Source organism: Manacus candei, unplaced genomic scaffold (assembly GCF_025592945.1).
Source record: "Manacus candei isolate 608988 ecotype Guabito, Panama unplaced genomic scaffold, ASM2559294v1 h1tg000008l, whole genome shotgun sequence".
In the NCBI taxonomy this organism is placed as follows: Eukaryota; Metazoa; Chordata; class Aves; order Passeriformes; family Pipridae; genus Manacus; species Manacus candei.
Genome location: NW_026138056.1, coordinates 20,378,344 through 20,402,927, shown reverse-complemented (window position 1 = coordinate 20,402,927; position 24,584 = coordinate 20,378,344). Strand labels below are relative to the sequence as shown.

General features: G+C 38.3%; 1 protein-coding gene across 3 annotated transcripts in view; it reads left to right on the top strand.

The window, feature by feature from the left end:
- The first annotated feature begins 434 nt into the window (after positions 1–434).
- Positions 435–24,584, top strand: part of NSMAF (neutral sphingomyelinase activation associated factor) — a 39,286-nt gene continuing 15,136 nt past the window's right edge. The window contains exons 1-14 of one of the 3 annotated variants that reach the window (XM_051771831.1): positions 435–655; positions 10,856–10,945; positions 11,039–11,117; positions 11,209–11,276; positions 11,366–11,402; positions 14,213–14,263; positions 16,689–16,760; positions 17,141–17,188; positions 17,310–17,362; positions 17,849–17,978; positions 19,798–19,869; positions 20,726–20,834; positions 22,816–22,992; positions 23,931–24,010. In XM_051771831.1, the coding sequence (XP_051627791.1) occupies positions 603–655; positions 10,856–10,945; positions 11,039–11,117; positions 11,209–11,276; positions 11,366–11,402; positions 14,213–14,263; positions 16,689–16,760; positions 17,141–17,188; positions 17,310–17,362; positions 17,849–17,978; positions 19,798–19,869; positions 20,726–20,834; positions 22,816–22,992; positions 23,931–24,010 (1,119 nt within the window). In that variant the 5' untranslated portion in view covers positions 435–602. The remainder of the gene's footprint in view (positions 656–10,855; positions 10,946–11,038; positions 11,118–11,208; positions 11,277–11,365; positions 11,403–14,212; positions 14,264–16,688; positions 16,761–17,140; positions 17,189–17,309; positions 17,363–17,848; positions 17,979–19,797; positions 19,870–20,725; positions 20,835–22,815; positions 22,993–23,930; positions 24,011–24,584) is intronic. The other 2 variants (XM_051771830.1, XM_051771826.1) reach the window with 2 other exon arrangements.

The window sequence follows — 24,584 nt, the reverse complement described above, 5'->3', positions numbered from 1 at the left end:
GGCACTGGAACAGGCTCCCCAGGGAAGTGGTCACGGCACCAAGCCTGACAGAGTTCAAGAAGCGTTTGGACAATGCTCTTAGGCACATGGTGTGACTCTTGGGGATGGCCCTGTGCAGGGCTAGGAGTTAGAGCCGGTGATCCTTAAAGGGTCCCTCCGAACTCAGGGTGTTCTGTGTTTCTAGGCTTTCAATACTTGTCAGGCAGCTCTTGTCACACGCATCACGGGCAGAATGAATCACACTGCAATGGCGCTACACCGACAATTTTTATTTTAACCCAAATACACGGGCAGTTTCGCGGTGCGATACAGCGTGAGCTTCTCTCCCCGTGCGCTTCTCTGCTCCGCGCCGCAGAGGCCCCGCAGGGCCGCAGAGACGCCGCAACCGGGCGACGGCGCAGAGCCCTCGGTGCCGCTAGGCTCTTTCTCCTCGGCTGCCCGAGCCACCTTCCCCCGCCTCTCCGCGCTATAAACGGGGCGGGCCGGGCCCGCCAGCCCGGCTGCGGCCGCGGCCGGCCCGCTCTCCCCGCCTCCCTGAGGCGCGGCCTGGCCCGGCCCGGCCTGCTGTGGCGGCGGCACCGGCACCTCGGCCGGGCGGCTCTATGGCTTTCATCCGCAGGCGGCGGCTGGAGCGGGAGCTGTACTCCAAGGAGAGGTGAGCGGCACTGCCCTGGCGCTGCCCCGGCACTGCCCCGGCCGCCACCGCTCGGCCGCGGCCCCACAGCGGAGCCGGCGGAGCGGCAGCGCGGCCTCCAGGGAGGCCCCGGCGGAGCGCCGGGAGCAGAGCCCGGCTGCTGCTGCACTGGCTCGTTTTGTTACTGTTGGGATCAGGTGGCTGGTGATTGCCCGGAGTTAGGGCCGAAAAGGGTCTAGAAAGGACCTGGGAAAGTAGGGATGCTGCTTGCCTTGTGTAAACTGCATGAAAATAGCGCCTGTAGATTTCTGTTTATTTGTCCTTAGTTGTGTTGGTGGCATGGAACTACAGCTCTGCTTCACTATAGTTTGTTTTCTTTACTTTTTTTTCTTTGCGTTTTTTTTCTTTGCCTTCCCCCACTCCCCCTCTCCCTGAACACTATAATCAGTGTATTGTCAGCCCTTAAATTGCAGACTCTGTGTTGGCTCTTTAAAGTATTAAATTCAATTAGCCCGTTCCTGCTTGCTGACTGTAAGCTGTTTTCTTTCTGAACATACAAACAAAAGCTCATCACACGTGCTTGAGTGTATCCTGACTTTACTCCTTTATTTTTGGGTAGTGTCCCACTTTCTTTTTATGTGGCTTATCTGCATATGGCTTGTCGCAGAGTTTCAGAATCCTTTCCAATCTTTATATTTCCAGGTAGGAAATATAAGGTGAAAACAATAGGTCGGCGTGGGTCATGCAGCAGAGGGATACGGTGTCTTCTCGGGGGGAAACAGGGATCCCCCGTCGTTTCCTGCTGCAGGAACCGTGTGGAGGCATCAGGCTAGTCCCGTGCAAGCCCTGCGCAAATTCCTGTTGCAGGTCTCTGCTGGTTACACAGCACTGTTTATTGTTGGTGAGAAAACCACATGATGAAGAACTGGACTCACTCTGTCCATATAAATTCTGATTCATGGCTGTACAGCCCATGACGCTACCACGTCCTCTGAAGTGTTTTTTGAAGTACAACCGTGTTCAGGATCACTTTTTGTCCTCTTGTTTATCTCGTTGTTTTTGGGGCCTGCTGCGTTTTCAGTTGTGTGTGAAGGGCTGCAGGGGGAATGGACAGTCTTCCTGTGTAGAAGGAAAAGAGAAAGATTTTTAATTAATTTTAATTATTTTTTTAAGTAACACATCTTAATTGTAGGAAAATCAAGAAGAATTACTCTGTTAGCTCTGTTAAGTATTTTTTTTTTTTGAGAAGCTGAGTAAAAAGGCCAAAACTCATCAGACTTGTCCCAAAGAACCGGAATGGGATCTGAATCTCTTCTAAAAAGCCCTGAAAACAAACTCAAGGTATCAATGTGCGCCAGCGTTACTGATCTGCAGTTATCGATGAGAACATTTTTTCTTTGGTCATATTTGGAAGCATTTCAGGATTTTATTATTTGAGTTTGTAATTTGAGCACTTCATGAAAGATGAGTCTTGTTCTCATTTGCGCTGGCAGCTTTTCCTGTATCTTCAAACTCATTTCTCTGTTTCTTGCCCTTACCTAGCAATTGGTATTCATGTAAAATCAAAGTAAATTTGTGTATATTTTGTACTGCATATCAGGTCTTTTCCCCTCCTTCTCTTCCTGTGCTTTTCTGAATTAGGAAATCTTAAAAACATTTAAGTGATTTAAAAGATTTTGATCTTTGAAATGTCAGATTAGAAGTACTGAATTTTTGTCATCTGTTTTCCTTAAAGTTCTGCCTTAAAACAGCAAAAAAACCCAGCTCTTTATTACTTAATTGAAGGGACAGCCTCTCAGAATTTTTCTCTTTCCTGTTGGGTAGTGGTTACACAGAGACACCAGCTTCTGCTTAAAGCTTCTCTTGGTCTTTGTATCCTTGATGTAGATATTTCCTAGTTGAGATAGCTGGGACTTTTTGAAACTTTGTGGCAGCTGCATTTGGTGCATGGTTTGGGGTTTAGGTTTTGGCGTTGTTGTTGTTGGTTGGTTGGTTTTATTTGTACCTTGCTATCCACAAGGCTGTAAGCTATGGAAGTTCCGGTTAAGAGTACTGTGAAACTTGGTAAGCAAATTAAATCTTCCTGTGCAGTTGCTTTAAGTGGGGGGAGATCTGAGTGATTTTAAGTGATCTGAAACAAAAATATTTCTTCTTAACGAATTAGTTAGTCCGCTTTAATATCTGGTTACATAAACCTTCTTTTCTGACTGCATGCCATTTTCTAGTAGAAAACAAGAAAATGTTGAAACGTCCTGTGTGCACACTGAGGACAAGGAGTGGGTTTTACTTTACATTTGATTAAACAAATCCACGTCCCTACCGAGCAGGGTTCATTCTATAAAGAATTTATCCTTAAAATTCATCTGTATCTCTGTTTCAGATGTGTTCATCTCTATTTTCACTTTGCCCAGGTGTTCATGGTAAAGAAAGTTATGTCCCTTTTTAGTTAGTGCTGTATGCGTGCTTATCTAGTTTATTTAATCCCTAAAATGTTAATCCTTCATGAACAGGAATCCTTTTTTTACAAACAACTTTAGTCACAAAACTTCAAAGTAAATTACATGGTGTTTTGACTCAGGTTGTCCCTCCCTTAGTAAAGTGATTTCTCGGTTCTGTTGGCAGCGTGCCCAAAGGTGGGCAAGTGTAACACTGTACCACTTGATACATATAGACTCTATAAATAGTTCTCCTGGATTGTCTTGCACGGTTCTTGGCTTCCTGTGTGAGGAGTTCATCTCTTCTCCTGGAAGTATCACTCACGTGACATAACCTACTGGCAGCATGTAGGAGCTGCAGATGGATCTTTTGTGTGATGGCTGCTTGTGCATTGGGGTATTTATTTTTTATTTATTTTTTTTTGGTATCTGGAGCATTATCTTACTCTATTGGGACAAAATATACATAACACAAGCTTTTATTCAAACATCAACAAATGAGTCCTACAGCTGGCCTATAGATACTTAGCTCTTGTTAGGAGGGTGTTTAAATTTAGAATTGATTTTACATAGCTTTGGGCTGCTGCTGGATTGGGCTGGCCTGCTTTTTCATCCCTGCAATGTCCTTTTATTATTGGGATTGTACTTCCAGTATCAAATCAAGTGATTGTGCAAGATGTGTTGGATCAGCCACTTGGAATCCTTGTGTCCAAGTAGATTTCTAGCATGTGCTTTTCTGATGAAGTGATGAAAATAGTAGGAATTCAATCACAGATTAGGAATTTAAAGAAGGATCAGTGGGGTACCTTCTTTGGGTGGTATAAACAGGCTTTTGCCAAGGTACTGATCCCTGCACAGTCATTTCTGTGTCCAGTTTGAACAAGTCCAGTGCTTCAGTTCATAGGCAAAATTGGTATATAAAAATATATGGGTATATAAATATGGGTATATATATATAGGTATATAAAATGAACTGTGGGTTTGTTGTTTTGTTTTCTTTTTTTCCTCCACGTGTTTTTGGATCTCAGATGAGTTTTTTTCAAATTGAAGGATAGAGGGACATGCTCATCAAGCAAAGTAAAAGTAAAATTCTCAAGTAGACTAAATCTGATGCACCACACTTTCGATTTGGAGGATATTTTGTAGTATCTTGGCAGGACTCTTAAAGCCCAGTTTGCAGTTTGTAAAGTGTGTTTTGCTTCTTTGTTGCGTACTCTGAACAATGCTAGGAATGTTCGGGTGCAGTTTGGGTTCTCAAACCTTGTGTATTGAGAATGACATAACATGAGGTGAAGTTTTTCAAGTGTTTTCCTGCTACTTAGGTCCTAGTTTTCCTATGCATCTTGGGTGTGTTCTTGACTTGTATTCCCCAGCCCTTTTTTGAGTGGCAATTATATGGGAGCTCTTTGAAAAAGGCAGTAAGTTATGTTTTTCTTGGCAAGGTCCCTCCCTTTCTTTTTTTTTCTTCCCCTGAAGCTGCTTCTCAAAGCAATACTGATTCCCTTCACAAGAAAATACTGTCCACGTCACTTGCATGTGATTTTTTTGGTTATTCTTAGTATAATTTTGGGGGGAATTTAGAAAGAAAGGAATTTGAAATAAGTCTTCAAGCAAAATTATAGTGGCATGCTTTAATTTACTTCTCCCCTTAAGTGTCAGTGTTTACCTTTTAAGCTCAAACAGCTCCTCATACACTATTAAAAGATTAACTCTTTACTCCACTAGGTTCTGTATACTTCTCACACTGGGTGGGAATTGAAGGTGTGCTAACACAAAAGCTGTTAGAGCCTACATTAAAGTTATCTGGGGGGATGTAGAGGTGAGTGTGCCTATGTTTTATTGATTAAACATTGCTTTACCTCCGCTCGATACAACCTCCTACCAACAGGCACAACTCTATGGCTGAAAATCTTTCCATTTTAGATCGGTGAAACTTCTTGTGTTATTTGAAGTTGGTGGTGTTGGTTTTTCCAGCTATGTGAATTGCTATAATAGAAGATATTCCCTTAACTATCATGTTCTTCTTTCTCCCCACACCAAGCTGCTGCTGCTGTTGATTTTGAATACCGAACTTGCATTAAACCTGAGAAGTAATGGCATAAGTGCCTTTCCACCCACTTACAGTGAGCTCAAGCTTGTAAAGCTCAAGGCTTTGCCTGGGTGGCAGTGGTGGCTGCTAATTTATTTCACCCTGGGAAGTGAAACTGCCTCTTTCTCAGCACCTCTGACAGCAGAGTTGCTGTGCCAAGTTGCTGCCTTCCGAAGGATAAGGCCTTGTTCCCAGCCACCTTGCTCTTGCACCTGACCCCTTCGCATTGTACTGGCTCTGGTACTTCATGTGCCCTTCCATGGACTGATCCAGGTTACTAAAACTGTGCAAAACTGTCCTGAGAAAACTCCACAGCTCTGAACAGAAGCTTGTTTTCTGATCTATCTGCTAATGTGATGAATTTTTTGGTCACAATTGGCTGATCTCCACAATTGTAAGTAGATTTTGAGGCATTATAAGTGGGTGGGACCAGCAAAACTGCTTCTCTTTTTTTCTTTTTTTTTCCCCTTAAGTTGCAACTTCCAAATATTACAAGTATTAAGAAAATACCATCATTTTGGAAGTTTTCTGAAAACTTGCTACTGATGAGACTTTTGAGGATATAGACTGGACTGTTAAGAAGCTATAGTACAAGGCATTGAAAACCTTGCAAACTCTCACTCTGTATAGCTACTTTGGTGGGGTTTGAACTTGCTTTGAAAATCTTGTCTAATTTGTCTCTCTGTGTCATTTTCAAAATAATATTTTGGGTTTTTTTTAAATAGTCTAGTATGTCAAGTTAAATGTGCAAGTAAAAATGGTCAATGATCGCTGAAGACATGGCTGTGGCTTACTAACTTCATCAGTCTGTTGCAAGACATTAAATAGCATTGTGACCACAAAACTGCAGACATAAACCTGTGATATGTGTCTTTATTAGGAAGCAAGCTTAAAAATAGCCTGTAATACACTTTAAGGTGTGAGTTTTGTTGCTTGATTTCAAAGGATTTTGTGTCAACAATATTTGACTTGCTTTCCAAGAAATTTCTCTAAGTAGATTTTTAATAAACACTCATTAAATCATTTATAGTTGAGAATTTTCAAGTGAAAATTGGATTATTCATTTTGAAAATGGATTAAAATTAGCTACTTGCTGATAATAACAAAAATATCTCAAGATTGATCCTTTTCTGTTTGCCTGAAAAAGAACTTTGTGATATTTGATTATTACTGTAGCATAGGAAAACAGCAGTAGGCAAATGTAGAAGGTCCCTTTGATTTCTGTTGAACACAACTCTTTCTGTTAGAACCAGAATTGGGTTTTGTTTGGGTTTTTTTGTTTGGTTGGTTTTTGGTGGGTTTTTGGTTGGTTGGTTGGTTTTTTTGTCTGTTTTGTTTGGGTTTTTTGTTTCTTTGTGGTTTTGGGGGGTTTTTTTTGTGGTTTTTTTTTGTGTGGTTTTTTTTGTTTGTTTGTTTTTTTGTTGTTGTTGGGGTTTTTTGTTGTTGTTTTTTGGGTTTTTTTGTTTTTTTTTTAGTTTTGTTGGGGTTTTGGTTGGTTGGTTTGTTTTGTTGTTTTTTTCCAGACACTGGTTCTTGCTGATAATTTAAAAGTACAACCCCCCCCCCTGACCATTTTCATTTTAGATACCAAAGCATTTTTGTACATTTTCCAATTAAAGCTTATGATTTGCCTGACTAACTGCTGAGGTTGAGGGGGTTTTTTATGTCTTGCGGTCTCCCTTGAAGGCAAGGGAGGGTAGACTGGGAACAGACTTGCTTATTGTTATTTCAGTTGACATTGGTTCTGTGATCCAGGGCAGTGTGATAGTCATAGGCGTACAGTCTGTGCTGTTCATTACTCAGCACAGGGAATTGTACAACTGCTCAGTGGCTGAAGACCAAAACTCAGTTTTCACCCGTCACAGGTTTAATCAGTTTCTTATACAGGGCATCTCATGTATTCTCTTACTACTGTTATTTGTTGGGGGGGGGTGTTTTGTTGTTGTTGTTGTTGTCCTGTCATGTGCAGAAGAATTAAATTACTATTTTAGGTCTATACTAAGCATGCGTTCAAATTCTTGTTGTAGGACTACGTAGCAGTTGATAGTATATACGTTTGGTATGCCAGTCTTCTTGATATGTGTCTTTGGAATACCTTCTTCAGCTCTTTGGGAGGCAGTCAGTCTAAAGTCCAGCTGCTCAGTTGCACGTTGAAGATCCCCAGTGCTGTAATTTTGTAGCTGTTGTGGTTGATGTCCTGCTTTTTTCAGGCCTTTACAACACTTTTCCTACTCATGCAAGATACTTGAGACTGCTATCCTCTTGGCAAGCCTGAGGAATCATCCTGTGTAGTGATGGCTCTTAAGAGGGACCCTGTTGATACAATAACTATCAGTGGCTCTATTTGTTTATGTGAAAGACATTTGTTCTGTGAAGATAAAAAACTCTGACTGTACTCAAGTAACATCTGATGGAACTTTTTTCCTTTTTTTGACAACCCTATGGATCATTAACACAGGCAAATGAAATTTAGATACTTAACCAGTAAAGACTGAGATTAGTTGAGAAATTCCATGAGGAATTTCTCATCCAGAGATGAGGCATCATAATCTCAAGAGTTCATTATTAGCTGTAACTTGAACTGGTCTAGCTTTGTTAGCCAGTAGTTGAGATGCAAGTCTGAAAATTTTGGTTTTGTTTATGGCATTGTATCAATTTTTAAAAGGGGCAGCTTTTGTGATAGAATCTTTGGACAGGCTGTAGGTTCATCCCAATGTGCCATGGTGCTTGAGAAGAGTAGAGATTGGTGATTCTATTTGTGGAGATTTGATATCTGACTCTGTCTGCCTGCAGAAGTGACTTATTGCAACCTAAAAAATATAGGAAAATGCAGTTAGGGTAAATGGAGTTGCAAGTAGAGTAGCAACAAGTATAGAAATGCTTGGAAGAGTCTGCAGAACCACATGGACTCTGTGGAGAGTGGAGGGGAAAGATAAAATGTGAAAAATGCACTTGCCCTATATGATGTATAAAGTTTGAAGAAATGCTTTAACAGCTGCCAGCAATACAAACCTTTTTCAAGACAGGAAAACTGAGATCAGTGAACATGAGATCATGGCTTAGGAGGTCACTGGTCTCCAGCAAGGAGCTCTGCAGAGATGCTGTCTCTGTAAGCCTGGGGAGTGAGTAGTCATGTGGAAGAGACACAGAGAGAGAGAATAGCAAAAGGCTAAACTGGATGCTGCTAGTAAACATGGCATTTTAAAGGGAAGAAACCTACAATTTCCCACAGTACCTAACTAGCCTATATGAAGAGTTTTTCTTGAGGTTTTGTGCATACCTTGTGCATTATTTTTGTCATGAAATCATCTGATTCAGTAGGAGTGAGGATTATGCCAGGGAAAGTGTACCTCAAATCCTTCTCAGTAGCCCACAGCTTCTGATTTTGGGAAGGTGAATTGATCCATAAAGTACCAAGTATAAAGATAACAGTTTCATGGAGATAGTTATAATGAAAAATTTGGAAGAGAACTCACTTGGTTTATGTGTTTTGGGTTATGGTAAGCATATTCTAGTTACTGGCAATAAAAGCCAATATTTTGATGTAAAAACATGGCTTGTCTTGAATATATGAAGGATGCCTGCATTTACCAAAAGCTTAAAAGTAAAATCTAGTAATTGCCAGTGCTGTCAACAGATGAATTTGCAAAGAGTATAAAAATGTGAGAAGTTTGTCAAAAAAGTAGGTGAGACAAAGGAAAGAGCCCAAGAATGAAGAATTTCAGAAAGGAATTCTATCAACCAGGCATTGTCAGTTTTCCTGGGGAAAAAAATTTATGGTGCCATGTATGTCATTGCTGTGAAGCTCATTCCCTATGTCAATAGTGTCTGTTCCCTGATGAAATAACATATTTTTCAAACAAATCTGGGTGTTGCCTTTGTTCTTAACTTTTTATTTAAATATTTCGGCTTGTGGATAATAAACTAAATGTATATTTTTATACATACTAGAAAAAACATTTTGATGGTGAATGGCTCTTTACATACCCAAATGTAGCTTTATTAAAAAGCTTGAATTTTAAAATGTGGTAGGACTTGCAAGATCTGAGTTTGCAAAAGCACAGAAATTTTAAGTTGGTCCCAGATGATTTCAACTGGATGATGTGTTGAGAAAATAGAATTTAATGGTAACTGTGTGGAAGCTGCTATGGTTTCGTATGGTCCCTTGGTCAGTTGGGGTCACCTGTCCTGGCTGTGTCCCCTTCCAACTCCTTGTGCACCCCCAGCCCCCTCGCTGGCAGGGTGATGTGAGAAGCAGAAAATGCCTTGACTCTGTTTAAGCCCTGCTCAGCAATAACAAAAACACCTCTGAATTATTAACAGTGTTTTCAGCACAAATCCAAAACAAAGCCCCATAGTAGATACTGTGAAGAAAATCAAGCCAAAACTAGCACACTGGGACCATAAAATGCCTGTTTTAAAGAGAGGAGTGGTAGAGATAAGCTGTTTTGAAAAAGCAGCAGAGAATTAGGACAGAGTGTCTTGGACACACAAGCATTTTTGAATATATGGACTCACTGTTACTTGTAGTTACAGTAAACTTTTATTGTTATGTTCTGTTTAGTGTGAGAGCCACAACACAAATCTTTAAGTGAACAAGATGTATTTCTCAATAATGCTATTTTTTTCTATTGTGAAATATGCTTTTTTAATGAACAGGCTATTCAATTCATCCCGTTCATTTTGTGAACTCTCCATGTATTTACTGCTGTTTGAATACTTCTCTGGGGACTCTTGGTGTTTAGTAGTGTTTTCACAGGCATCTCTTGCGAAGTACATCATGAACGCAGTACAAAAAGTTCAAAGTGTGTGTGAATAAACACTAAGTACTTCTGTAGATCAGAGCAGCCCTGCCCACAAACAAGCTATTTTACTTCCAACTGAAGTGATACATTTTTGCTCCTCCTGCTATACCAGTATCCACTGCCATTCCCCACAGCTGAAACACTGACTGAGTGTTCACCCTGTTAGAAAGTTGTTGAGTTTTGGTCACTTGCAGCAGTTTAAGTTGTTAGAGAATGCATTTTCATGTTCCCTCTGATCTGCCTCATTTGCAGTTAAGTGGTACCAGCCCAACAATTAAATATTTTGGAAGACTTCAATTTCTTATTTTTGTTTTGTTGTTGTTGAGGTTTGTTGTTGGTTGGATTAATCCTCATGAGCTTACTGTGGGGTTGAACAGGTGGTGGTAAAGAGGAAGTACAGGACGTGTGGTTGGAGAGGAAGGCAATGCTTCCTCGGAGGTCATCGAGTGACTCAGCTGTGTCGTAAAATCTGTGAACGTGTTTTCACTTAACACTTTAGACCAATGTAATTTGGCTTTGCTTCAAAATGATCTAATTTCCTTCATTCTAAGCAATTAGTTCCTGCCCTTCTTTTTTTTTGCACGTTTTGACTGGCTGGTCAGGCCTAAACTGATCTTTACTGGGTAGAAAGCCTGGCTATATTAGAATAGTTTCTGCTGAAGGCACGTGAACAGAATCAAATATCTTTGTTGGAAGAGCATCAATCGATCTTCATGTGAATACAAATTTTCCTATAAGTTGTTCTTTTAAAAAGTTAAATTAATGCATTCTTGGTATATGAGGCACAGTGCAGAAATCAGTGAAGACTTCCTAAACACTTGATAGCTTTTATTAAGAATACTGACTGTTAAGGTATTTTCTCTTGGAATAAATGATTTTTATTTATTTGTAGGTTTTCACTACTTCTTCTTAACCTGGAAGAATATTATTTTGAACAGCACACAGCTAATCATATTATAAATAAAGGTCACAAAGATGAAAGGTACGCAACTTTTACGTAACTTCATTTACTGGAGTCCTTCTAGTCTCATGTATTCAAACACAACTAATTTTTTTTTATTATTATTTCTTTTAGAAAATTCAGAGGCTCTCTAAAAATCTGTTCAAAGTCAATTATTTTTGAACCAGATGACAATATCCAACCCATTATCAAGGTAAACAGTGCAAACTTAAATTTTCTGGTAACTTAAGATTCTCTTTAAACAGGTTTTAAGAAAGGTTTTATATTTTTATAACTTGCTGCAGATACCATTGAGAGACTGCATTAGTATAAAAGCCCCAGAAGATAATGAAGCAAATAACCCTTTCACACGGTAGGTGAATTTGGGTTACTGCATACATGTATTTAACTTCTTTTAAAGCTGAAATGCCCATCACTTCAAATGTCTTATTTACATTTTAGGGATACATCTGGAGGGATTTCAGTTCTATGTAGCCAGGTAAGGCCTGCATATAACAGATTCTTGATGTATAAATGAGTGAGGTTCCATAAACAAGCGAGCTTGGATTCTTTAATGGTGTTTGTCTCAACTGGAGTCCTAGGGTGGGGAGTTAACTGAAAACAAAACTAACTAGTGTCAAAAACTCAGCAGTAATGTGAAGCTATTGATGCTGGAAATTTCAAACTGTTAATGACTTCATTAAGTCATTAGTTTCATAAAGTAAACTTTTTGCACTGTGCATTTTATAGTGGAGCTTAAGGCAACTCAGAATTGAATGGAAGGGGAGGGTAGACTGAAATGAAACATGTTATTAATCATCTTTAGTTTGGTCTTGTTATACTGCTTTCTTCTACTTCCTGCAGTGTGTTGTGGTAATGGCAAAGACATCTTGATCCTTCCATTTCAGCTTTGTGAAAACTTTGGTTGGTGCTGTATGTCCACCAAACAGTTTTCAGAAGCTGTCTTGAAATACTATCTTTAAGTTTCAATCAAGAGTTTTGATTAACTTGGATACGTTCATACTTAAAGTTAACCAAGGGAATACACTTCAAATTTTAATAAATAGCAGTTGGTAAGTGTTCTAAAGCTGTAAAAGTTTCAAAACGATGTTTTCATTTCGGGAAAGAATGGTGTTGAGGTGGGAAGTACAATTTTAAACATTCTAGCATATTTGTGAAACCTGTTCTTAGCAGTACCTGAAATTGATAGCCTCGCTCAGTTATGTACTGCTGCAGTCAAAAATGAACTCAGACATTTAACATTATTGGTGCCAGAGACGTTTGTGGACTGTGTTAATCAGTATATATAATTTCATCAAAACTGCTTCTGTGAGGAATATTGTGTAGTCAAGATTTCTTGAGTTGGTGGGATTTTTGTATATTGAGTGTTTGTAAAAAAGGTGTTTCTAACTGTTCCATGCAATGGTTCCACCATACAACATTGGTAAATGTTCTTAAGAATAAATGAATATAAAAAACATCTCATAGGAAAGGAGAATAACTTTGAAGATGGCAAGTGTGGTTAGCACCCCCCATTCCTCCCATGTGTAGCTCGCTAGTCATCCTCCTGTCTCTGTGGAAGTGCTCTGAAATGGTTGGGTGGCATGATAAATGCTGGTATTTTGTATAAGAGGCATACAGACCTTCAAGTGTCAAGTAGTCACTTGTACTTATGACACATCATGATCTAATTATAAATATATTTCTAAGTAGAATTTTGCCTTGTAGGAAACTGCATGTAGTGAATAACTGGAACATCTTAAACATCTTTGCCTTTTAGACTCAAAAAAAAAATTGTTAATACATAACTGGATAAACAGCTTTGCTTTATGCAGCAGGTAACTTAGAAACTAATGACTTTAAAATACAGTAAATGGGAATAATAATTTGAGATTATTTTAGTGTTTTTTCTCAAGATAAAATTGGAGGGAAATCCTCCAAAATAGGAAATGAATACAGTATGCTAAAATTTTTGCTCGGCTGACAAGTAAAGGAAAAAACCACCCCATGTCTACTTCATGTAACATGAAGTATTCAGTGTAGAAAAATGTTTAGTTACCCCACAGAAGAGTGATCTGAACGTAATGCAGGTTTCTCATTCTGATTCTCCTCTGGTGTGATTCAGGTCTGTACATGCTGATGTCAGATGAATGACGCTGATTGCCTTATATTTTATGTAGCACTTGGAGAGGCATGCTGAGCTTGTGAGCTTCTAAGCACACCACTTGCTTTCTTTAGCTGGACAGTGTTGTGAGTGGTCCTGTGGGGAAGGCTGGCTCTGTTGTCAGCTGGTGAAAGTGGGAAGGCTCTATGTAGCAGCCAGAAGACTTCTGGCTAGAGCATTGTACCTATCTGTTCTTGCAAGTTTAATACTTGTCCTTGGTTTGAGGCTGCTGCCACAGTACCTTGGAGTGTAGAACCACAGATGTGGTGGCTGTAGGAATGACACCAAGGTACTGGAAAAGCATCTTTGATCAGCCAAGTCTCTTGAGCCGTGAACTAGAAGACAGTAGGTAATGCAGTCCAGTGTGTTTTGTGCAGTTCAGAACCAATCCTGAATCTTACACTTTAGGCCTTTAGCAAACTTTAGCAAGTCTGAGCTTTCCCTACAAACAGAGCAAAACTATGACTTATTTCTGGCTTGTCTTTCAGACAATGGATAGTAAGGCACAAGTATCTACAAACCAATGTGCTAGCAGTAAAGTCTTTTTATAGAAGTTGTGAGAGTGTTGTGAAGGAGAGTAGTTTCATGTGGCTTTTGGGTGGGGGGAGATCTTCTCAGATGTGAGAAGAAATAAAACTGTCCAAAGCATGCCATGGGATGAGAGAGGAAATCTGGTGTCCATGGTGGCTGTAACTGTAAGCAAAACATTTAGCAGCAGAAGAAAGGCATTCATTTCAGAAAGTTTACACAGTAGTTTATGTTGTGAGTTGCCAGTCTGGAATAATTCCCATTTGGACAAAACCCTAAGGCCATGAGTCACCAGAAGAGGGAGAGGATCCTTCTCCTGAACGTAGCTGTGTGTATTGGCTTTAGTATTGCGACTCCTTGAAGGTCATATGATTAGCATGAAAGCCTACTATAAACTACATAAGTAAGCCCCTGAACTAAATTGGACTCTTGCCCCTTCTTGCTGCTAGCTGATATAAAAGCTCATTGTTTTTCTACAGTTTATCTGGGGTAGCTAAAGCAGGGTATTACAACCCAGTGTTTTGCTTGCTTAAACAGTGGTCTTAGCTTTGTATTTATCAGTACTTCTGATTAATTTTATTATTTTTTAATGTTTGCAACTGTAATGTCTCTTTCAGGTTTTTCTCATTAAAGAAAGGAATGTTATTGCACCCTATAAAACAATAAGAGTGAGTATATATTTTTCAATGTTCTTAGCAAGCCAAAGTTTTGCAAGGATTTATGTTCTCATTTCTGAATGAGTAAGATAATTATCATTTGAAGAATATGACAGTAAAGCTTGAAAAAAAATAATTGTACATGTTGAAAAAACACTTCTGAATTCTTCCATGATGGCTTTCTGATGTTTCATGGAGGACATACTGCAGACCTGATGCTTGCCATTTACCTTGATGTGTAGCTCTGTGGGCTCAATGGTCAGAGCTGTCAGTGGGCTGCTAGTATTCAGTGGACGCCTCATCCTGGCTAAATGGCTTCTCCTCAGACTTCAGATGAGAGATTGCTAATTGATATTTCCCAGCTGAGTGCTTCACACTTCAAAGAAATTGCAGATAAGGTGGCTCACAGCAGAAATTGGAGGTTACTTCTGGTTGCTTTCTGCTGATGGGGTCGGTGTGCTCTGATTCAGAGCTTGGAGGCTTCAAGGCATGGAAGTAAAGGTTTTTTCCCTGAAGTGTGAGATGAGTTAGGACACAGACACAAAAAGAAAATACATAGTTGTTAGTCATATTGCCCGAGAATTGAAACAAGCAGAATTATATTTCTCAATATATTTGTGCAAGTAAGAAATTTCAAGAATGATGAAGTCCATAAATTTGCATTACTGTAGTAAACAGCAAAGAGGGCAAGACATGATTTCTGTTCTCCCAACAACTGCTTTGGGTTGGTTTTGTGATTAGATCTGCCTCTAAAGTAGGAGTTTAAATTTTTCTTTCTTTGTTTGTTTTATTCTGTTAATTCTTCATGTGTTAAACCTGTTTTGTCTTCTAGTCCTACCATTTTCTGTTTTGCATCTGTGTGCAAGATTTATTAAGTATCACAGAAATACCTTATCCCATTGCCAACACAATGAAAAAGAAAAGAGTCAGAAGGACTGTTTAGAAGGCTTTTCACTTCATTTTCTCCTAAGTTATGATTCATACATAGCTAAAACATTTCTGACAGTTAACCATTACAATTTACTTCACTAAAGTGCAGCTGTGTTTCTGCATTTTAAAACAAGTTCACCTTCAATCACTTCAGAATTTTTTTCTGTTGCTGCTAAATATCTTCTACTTGAATCATTGCCAGTTCCATATGTTTCACTGAGTGCTGGAATTGGGTAATACATTTTATCTCCCTTGTCTTGCATTGATTGTTTCAGATCAATTACAAAATACTGAGCTATTGTCTTTGCATATGGTTGGAGAGCTACAGAGACAACTGCTCACATAAGCTTTTACATTGTTGCCTGTAAGCAATCCTTACAGACCATCCACTAGGATTTCTGAGAGCTGTGTTTTCCCTGTTGAAGGAAAATAGTGCTCTGGGTGAAATGTTACAAAGCGTTTATCTAAAGTGCCACTGAATTCCTTGTCTCCCCATAACCCAGTTCCATTTGCTTCCTGAAGCATGCTTTCCTCTTGGATTGGTGTCAGTTCAGCTCAGATCACATATATTGCACCAAAGATTGTCTAGATTTTCATGTCTTCCTTCCTTCAGTTTTAAATTAATCTGGCTATATCCACTGATCAATGTCTTGCTGTACTCTTACTGATCACTTTTTTTTTAAAGTCTAGCCTGAGAATTTACAAAAACCTACAGAAGTGTGTTGATATAGTTTTATACTGTATTCAGGGGTCATTAAAGGATCCCACAACCTTTGCTAAATATGAGTTATGTGTAAATTTAGTATCAGTTGGTTCATGCTTATACTATTAATACACTTATATTAAAACCAGAAAAATCTACTATGAAATGACACTTAAGAAAGCTGGAAAAACTTTGTAGGGGAAAAAGGAGGGTTCCGCATATACTGAGTGATGTGTTAGTGAGGCTTTTGTAAATGACTCTTCAAAATAGGCTGTGATTGAATTTGGGATCTTTTCCTCTCAAAGCCATTTATGTAGAGAAGAATGATTAACTTTTTTAGCCCATATTTTAAAGATTTGATGGGCTGGTATCTTTTGTCTACAAGATATACAGTAGCTGTTTAAATGTAATATGTCACTTTCTAGTTCTATATTTACTTTATTTTTACCTGATATTAAAATAGGCAGAACGTGTACTAGCTCTACATTTACTGGTGTTTACAATGCATTAATTTGTTCACTTCAAAGCTGTTATGTTGCATTGTATCCAACAACGGACAAAGTACTGCACAAAGAGCTTACCACAGGGAAGGTAAATTTCTAAAGAAAAAAGATCAGGTTTTACATCTGCTTTTGGAATGTTTGACATATAGCACAATCTTTGATAGCATACTTTTACTACATTTTCTTTATTTATAATTTAGGGTGTTTGGGGTTTTTTTGTTATTTTTATTTTAGTTGGTTTTTTTTTTTTCACTGAGCTTTATTTGAAACTCATTTCTGGTAAACGTACTTTTAATTTTAGGGTAGAACAGAACACTTATTCCAACTGGATGTTGCTGGGAAAGTAGGAGATGTTGTGCAAACTCTACATCAGGTATGTGGTTATTTGATTTCACTACATACTTCATCACAGCATCTTTTGATTTTTAATGTAGAGTTTTCTTTTTTTGTTCTCAAGATGGAAATCTTGGAGTATCTATTTTTAAAATGTAGAGTTGAAAACAACATCTTGTTCTGACAGCTGTCATAGGCAACCTGTATTAGCTTTTGGTATGCAGAGTGGTAGTATACAGACAAAGTAATAACATGCCAGTAGCGATGAACAAACATTATCCTACTTTAAGTAACAATAAGAAGTAATAATAGATATTTTAGTATTCTGTCACAAAGAATGCTAAAGCCTCTCCTGTTTCTGTTAGCTTCTGAGCTCTGTGGGAGTTCTCTGAGCTATTTCACTTAAAGATTGTTGTTTAGCTTTACAGGGCTTCTTGTCTAGATAAGATGGGAGATCAAGCTGCCATGGTAAGTATCTGATTATTTCTAATATCTCTGTTTAATAATGGTATTATGATCACTGTTTAATAATAACTTTAATTCTATTTGAATCATAGACCATATTTACTTTTCTTTCCTTCCACATTAGATAACTGCTATATTGCAATCACGCTTGGCTAGAACTTCATTTGACAAAAACAGGTACTTTTCTAATCACTTTCTACAGAGAAATCATTTTTAGCTTGGTTGATTAGTCTACTGCATTGATACTTAGGTGGTTGTTTAAGGTAGTGTGAGTTCTCTAATTCAGACTGTTATCTTTGAATTCTGAAGCATCTGGAATGGAGAGTAGGAAATTCTATGTTGTGAAGATGAACATGTTAATTTTTTATGTCCCTAAACTCTTTTGTTTATCTGTGAATTTATTGTAAATTGGGCATCAGCATATGTCAAATAAAACTGTATAGAAAAGTCGACTGGTTTCCTGCAGCAGCATTCCTTTTCAGACTGCCTATTCAAGTAAAGGTCTCAACAAAGAACTTTTTTCCTGTGTGATATATCCTTCCTGAAGTCCCCTTTCTGATGTTCCAAGGCTATAAGCTAACGTAAAACCTTTCTAAAGAATTTAAGGGTGCCTCTACCGAAGTAAGAACTGGAGGTAAACTTACTCCTTTTCTTCACTTGTAGATTTCAAAGCATTTCTGAAACGCTGCATATGGAATGTAAAGCAGAAATGGTGACGCCACTGGTGACTAATCCAGGGCATGTGTGCGTTACTGATGCTAACTTGTACTTCCAACCTCTTAATGGATATCCTGTAAGTGTCTCATAGATGATCTTGCATACAACATGAGCACGCTGCCCTGCTAGTGGACAGATTTAATTTTCTGTACTATTTTTCTTAAATGCACATAGAGCGTATCTCCAAGAAGACACTATTTTCAGTTATAATCAGAAGCTCCTTAGTTTTCTTTGATCTGTTCTGCTCTGTTGCATTTAGTGTATCTCTTCTTCTGAGGCTTTATTCTGTGCTAACTTGCTTAAAATTTACCTTCTGATGACAAAACACAAAATGTCCTTTGTTCATTCTCTATTAATATTTGAAGATCTTTTTTTGTAACACTTCATTTAAGATAGATTTCCAAATCTTACTCTGTGATGCCGTTCCTACCTAGTGAGAGCTTTATATACATGCAGTTTACTTTGGAAGATGTTAGCTAGGTTTTCTTTTAAACTAGTCGTTTCTTTCTCTAGAGGAAAACTGAGTACCTGTTGTAGATAGATTTCTGCTTTGGAACTTTGTCACAGAAATAGCAGCGATAGTCTTAGCAGGCTACTGACTTAGCTATGATTCTGTGAAACACCTCCAATATGGACATGGCAGTGGCAGAGTTACCAGAAAATTTTTATTCTCAGGCTAATTTTTTTCCCAATTTGCTTGTCAGCATGTGAGTTTGCATCAGCAGCCCTGCTGTTGCTCCAAATGGATATGACTGGTCCCACAGGCTGGTAGAGCAGTGTCTGGCCAGGGATGAAGGACCAAGTCAGGCCCATCCTCTAATCCCAATGCTGGGCTGCTAGTATCCTCCACAGGGCTCAGTACCTGAGCCCACCTCTAGTGTTCTCATCTGCTCAGTACCCTGGAGGGAAGAAAGGAATCTGCCTAATTTGAGTGCCCTAAGGACAAGGAAAAGACAAGCAGAAGATTAAGAGAAGGAGTCTGGAGTCCCAGGAACAGAGAAAAGAAAGAAAAAACTCTAACTGCTCTAAAAGATACATTGACCTAGAGAGATCATGTCTGTGACAAGAGGAAGGAAAGTCTGAAGCTAGTACAGAAAATGGAAAAAGTAATAAGAGAAGTGTGTTTGACAAAGGAGGAGGAATTTGGGGGACGGAATTTTTAGCAGGGCCTGTTGCAATAGGGCAAGGAGTAATAGTTTTAAACTAGAAGAGACTAGATTCAGACTAGATAGAAAAAAAGTTTTTTACAATGATGATGGTAAAATGCTGGCACGCTTTGCCCAGAGAGTTGATGGATGCCCCATCCCTGGAAACATTAAGATCAGATGTGACTGGGCTCTGAGCAACCTGATCTAGTTAAAAATGTCCCTGATCATTGCAGAGGGGTTGAACTAGATGTTCTTTAAAGGTCTGTTCTGACCCAAACTCTTTTTATGATTCTATGACATGCTAGAAGTGTGTCCAGGCAAGGAAAATGTGTGTCACAGTGGAAGATGACAGTGCCATTTTTTCCAGCCGCCAGGTGGCCCCATTGGCACAGTTTGCCCAGCAGCTCGATGGCTTCCTTACGTTTGAAATCGTTTGTTGTGTGCTGCTTCTCTCTTGCATGAGTATTGCAACTGGTGACAGACTCGCTTGATAATACACTGTGGTTTATTTATTCTTAAACTGCTTTGCTACTCAGGCAAAAAACAACAGCAAAGACAAACTTTCTCTTTTTAATGTGACTGCTTAGCATCTTTATTCCACTGCTAAAATGACATGGGTGGATATTGTTTTCGTGTTGCTAGTATTTATAGTTAGCAAAAACTTCAGATTGTCTGGAGAGGGTAAGGTAGAACATAAACCTGCTGGCATGTCTCCATCTTTTCTTTCCCCTCCCTCATGCCCCACAGAAACCGGTTGTACAAATAACACTGCAAAATGTGCGCCGGATCTATAAAAGAAGACATGGGCTAATGCCACTGGTAAGCTCAAATATTTATTTTATTTTCATGTCTTGCTGTGTATATTGTTTCTTAAAATGACCCGCTGAAACCGTGTGCATCGTTAGGTAAAAAACATGCATTTTTAGGAACTCTGGAGTAAGTAGCGAACGGCACTTGATGATCCCTTCTGGTTCTTAAGTGTTTTATTTCCTTATGTTGTCAAAAAGATGAAAACAGAAAGAGTGAACTCTGACAAGGATGAAAAGTTTTTTTCATTAGCAGTCAGTATAGGGGAATGGGAGAAGGGAGTATTACCAGGGAGCAATTCATTCCATTTATCTCAAACACCTATCTTGGGTTAGAATTAATTTCTTTCTCATAGTGCATTTTCTCTCTGGATTGATTCATGGAGGAAGTTTGGTCACTGCTTCAGGTAGAGGCTAATGTGGAATGATGGGTCCCACTGTACATGACTAAGAGATGATGAGACTGCTCCAGTGGAACTTCAGTTCTATGCTTTCAGTGTTTGCACTGAAATTTTAGTCTTGTAGAAAATGTTTTGTTTTGAAACACAATTAAACCAAATAGACATTTAATTCTTTTGCATCACTCCATTCACTTAGGCAAAAAAAAATATATTACCTATGCTCAAGTAATCCAGGCAGAGCCAAGCTATGGACAGCTGTAAAGCCATGTGCTCAGTTGGATGTAAACTGAATGCTTTTATGATCAGAAATAGAAAAGTTAAAATATTTCACTTTGTGGGCAAAACTGCTCCCCAGTATAGAGTCTGAAGATTTAGGTATTAGTAACTGGAATATTCTGTTAACAAACACGAGTATTACAGCTTGTTAGTACTTGCTCTCATTTGTTTTTCCCCCTGTTAACTTTTAAGGGCCTTGAAGTATTTTGCACAGAAAACGATCTATGTTCTGACATCTACTTGAAATTCTACAACTATCAAGATCGAGATGAGGTCTATTTCCTTATTGCAACATATATAGGTTTGCAGTATTTATTTATTCATGTCATGTGGAGTACCTTGTGAAGGGCAATTTGTCTGGGTTTTGGTCTCTTGATTTGTGGGAAGAATGAGAAGAATAAACAGAAGCTGTAAAAAAATTTAATAGAAGTAAACAAAGATCAGAATAAAGGTTGTGAAATTGCATCTATTTGTATGTGTTTGAAGAGATGAGTATGAAATCTGATATGGCATTAACTAATTCTTTTAATTTGCGACTTGATATGCACTGTCACTCACCCACCAAAAAAACCCAAACAAACAAATGAAACAAAAAACCCCTCAAAACACTCTCTTCAGAGTAAGAGATAAATAAGATCCACTCAGCTAAACAGTGTTTTGCTGCAAGAATATACACTGACTTGTGTGTGGATCCCCTTGGCACTCAGTTTAGTCCAAGTAAAAATCCTACTGAGAAACTTCCTGCAGCGGGTGGATTTCCAGTGCACACATTTTGAACTTTCCTCAGTCTTAGTGATAGTTGATGAAAAGTACCATCCTGAAATAGTTAAATTCTTATTTCTATTAAGTCTTGTATTCATTAATTCCTGGAGAGCGATGCATGTCTTTTGCAGATGGTGAACAGAAACTTTGTAAAAAACACATGTCCTGGAAAAAAAGGAGAAAAAAACGAATAGTTTTCCTGTAATGCTACTTCAACTGAAACACTGAAACTTATATTTACTGCTAATATTGAAAATCTTTATGTAAATTTTTTGCTATTTTGTTTTTGTACCAGAACTCTAGTTCTGTTTTAATGAATTTGCCTAAATATCAGTTGACATTTTCCCCACTTTATAAAGCAAAGTGGAAAGGTCACAAAGGAATTACTTTCACTGAGAATTATTTTAGTGTTTTACATTTTTCTTTGGAAAGGAAATAGATTCTGACATTATTTTCTCTGTTATTGAAATAACCGCATGCTGTTCCCCTGCTTCAGACTTTGTTTTCTGGATAACTTTCAAAAATGAAATTTCAAGGTGCAGATGATGATGATGATGCTGTTAGAGCTTAGAGATTAAAAAAAAGCCTTTTATCTAAAGGTGTTTGTAGCACCTCGGTATCTTTCTCTGACAGCAGAAGATCTTCTCTTTGAAGGTGCTAACACTTTTTACTTGTAGACTTTAAAGTACTAAAGCGAATGGAGGATTGGAATGTGCCTTTCCAGCCTATGGTGAGCTAAAATAGAGGCCTGATTTGATCTAATCCAAATTTTTTTCTTGCCATCATGCCATGGTTGCAGTCCTTCATTTCAGGCATTTGGCAAGGTACTGTAAACTGAATCAGAGAAAGGAACAATTTAAAAATAAATAAGTAACCCAGTTGTCCATCAGCATACCTTGATATTACAGCTATTAAGCAGAGAGTAATGCAGCTTGAATTTCTTGAGTCCCTGCCTATAATTCAAACAGAAGCTCTGGGTGCATAATTCCTACTTTCTTAAGTAGGGGTCAAGTTTTCTTTTCCCTCTAGTCTCTGTTTCACTGGTTCTGAAATTAGATCTTCTTCATATACATATATGACTTCGTTTCACACATCATTGTTAGTGAGTGTCCTTAGTTGACCAGTAAGAAAATATATTTAATTTTTTTCTTGACTCTAGCAGAACTGCTTCTGGAAATTTGAAATCTTAAAGGTTGCCAGATTGCCAAGAGCCTTGTTCATGGGCTGGAAACATTTTTCTGTTCCTCCATAAATGTTCATCCATTCTTTTTGTTTTGTTTCAGCACTCCTTCTTTATTTTTATTCTTGGTTGAATGCACTTTAGACCCATTTGAAAAGATCTTTGAAAAGTGTGAAGTATGGTAGCTATTGAAACATGAAGTTGCCACTTGATTCTGACTTGTCCTATTAAGCAACTATGCCCTTAATTATTTTATAGTATCTTGCATAATGTTAATCACATTATAATTTGGGGGTGGAACTCCAGACGTCACAACTCTTAATGTTTTGTTTTATTTTAGAAAATCATATTACAGAGCATACAGCTGAAAGTTATATGTTGCAGTGGCAGCGAGGACATATTTCAAATTACCAGTATCTTCTTCATCTCAACAATCTGGCTGATAGAAGCTGCAATGATCTCTCCCAGTATCCTGTATTTCCTTGGATCATAGCAGACTACTCTAGTTCAGTATTAGGTATGTGTATAAAAAAGGCATGTTACTGCATCATATCCAGCCTGAAACGTGGGGGGGGGGGGCTTTTACACTGCATAAAATTCATGTTACATCAAAATGAATCTGGTATTAGTGATCTTGGATGTTTTGTTGTGGACTTAACCTTCCCCTCTGGTTTAGGGGACAAAATACCTCACCTTTTTCTGTTAAGTATTGCACTCCTCACATACAGAGTATGTACTAAACATCTCCTTGGTTGCTTTGCAAATCAGCAGTACTGAGCATTCAAAGCCTTTCTGTGATTCTAAAAAATAGAAAAGAACCAGTAAAATTACTTTTTATGGAACAACTTCGATGCACTGAAATGTGTAGAATCTAGGTGTTCTTTTATAATTCTTAACATTGCAAGCTGAATGGAAGAGTCTGACAAGGCTTGTGCCTAAATAGGCTCCTTTATTAAGGATCTTAGAGCAGTTTGTGTGGGAAACTGGTCCTTTTGAGGATTGTGTCCTTCTACAAGTAGTAGAGTAGGGGTATCTCATACTGTTCATCAGCACCTGCTCAAACACTTCAGTCTGGTTGTATGGTGGGACTTAACTGCAGCCTGACAGAATAGTTAATGAGTAGGAAGAAGTTGATACCAGCTGGTTTTGTGCCTCAGGTAGCAGGACCTTGCCTAGGTAATATTTATTGCAGTAACTGTCTCATACATTAACTACTGGTTCTTAAGCAAGAGATTATGAGATTATCTACCTGGAAGGAAGAAGATGAGTAGCCATTTACAATAAGACTTAATGATTTTGCAGTTAGTAGGGAGAGAGAAAATTACTGAAGGGGTTCTGTGTTGTTTTTTGTTTGTTTTGTTGCTGTTTGGGTAGGTTTTTTCTTTTGTTTTTAAATATTGATTAGAGTACATGAATGTCTAATAGAATACTTAGTCTATAAAATTTTTTTTTTAGATCTGACAAAGCCTGAAACATTTCGTGACCTTAGTAAACCAGTTGGTGCCCTGAATAAGGAAAGGCTGGATAGGCTATTGGTATGTATATCTTGGCATTTATGTGCTGCACATTTTTGGCCTTGTACCTATTGGCAATAAAAGAAGCTTTGTCAAGCAAGGTTTGGGAAATACATAGATATTAAAGCTAACTATAAACCTATCAGAAGCAAACATACCTATAATGATACTGCATTTATTTTCAGCTTAATTTCATCAGTACTGGTTTTGTCAGTACTAATTTAAAATTATTAGAATCTGTTTCCTCTCTCTATTTCATATGTTATGCTTTTGAATGTTTTCCCTTGCTTTTAAAATAATATCCCCAAATCCATTTAAGTATGTTTATGGTAAGCATTGAGATGCTATAAGCATACGTGCATATATGAAACTTCAAGACCAATGGCTTTAAATGCATAATGTAAAATACATTTGAAAAAAAAAAAAAAAGAAAAAGTGGTAGAAATCTGAAGTATTTCAATTAAGAAAAATGCTGAATTTGAGGGAGAGTACTTCAAAGGGTGGAAATCTGGATCCATGGAGACCAGAGCACTAACTTGAAAATTCTATATGCGGATAATAGTGCACCAAGTTTTTCCATTTCTCAGAGTAGACT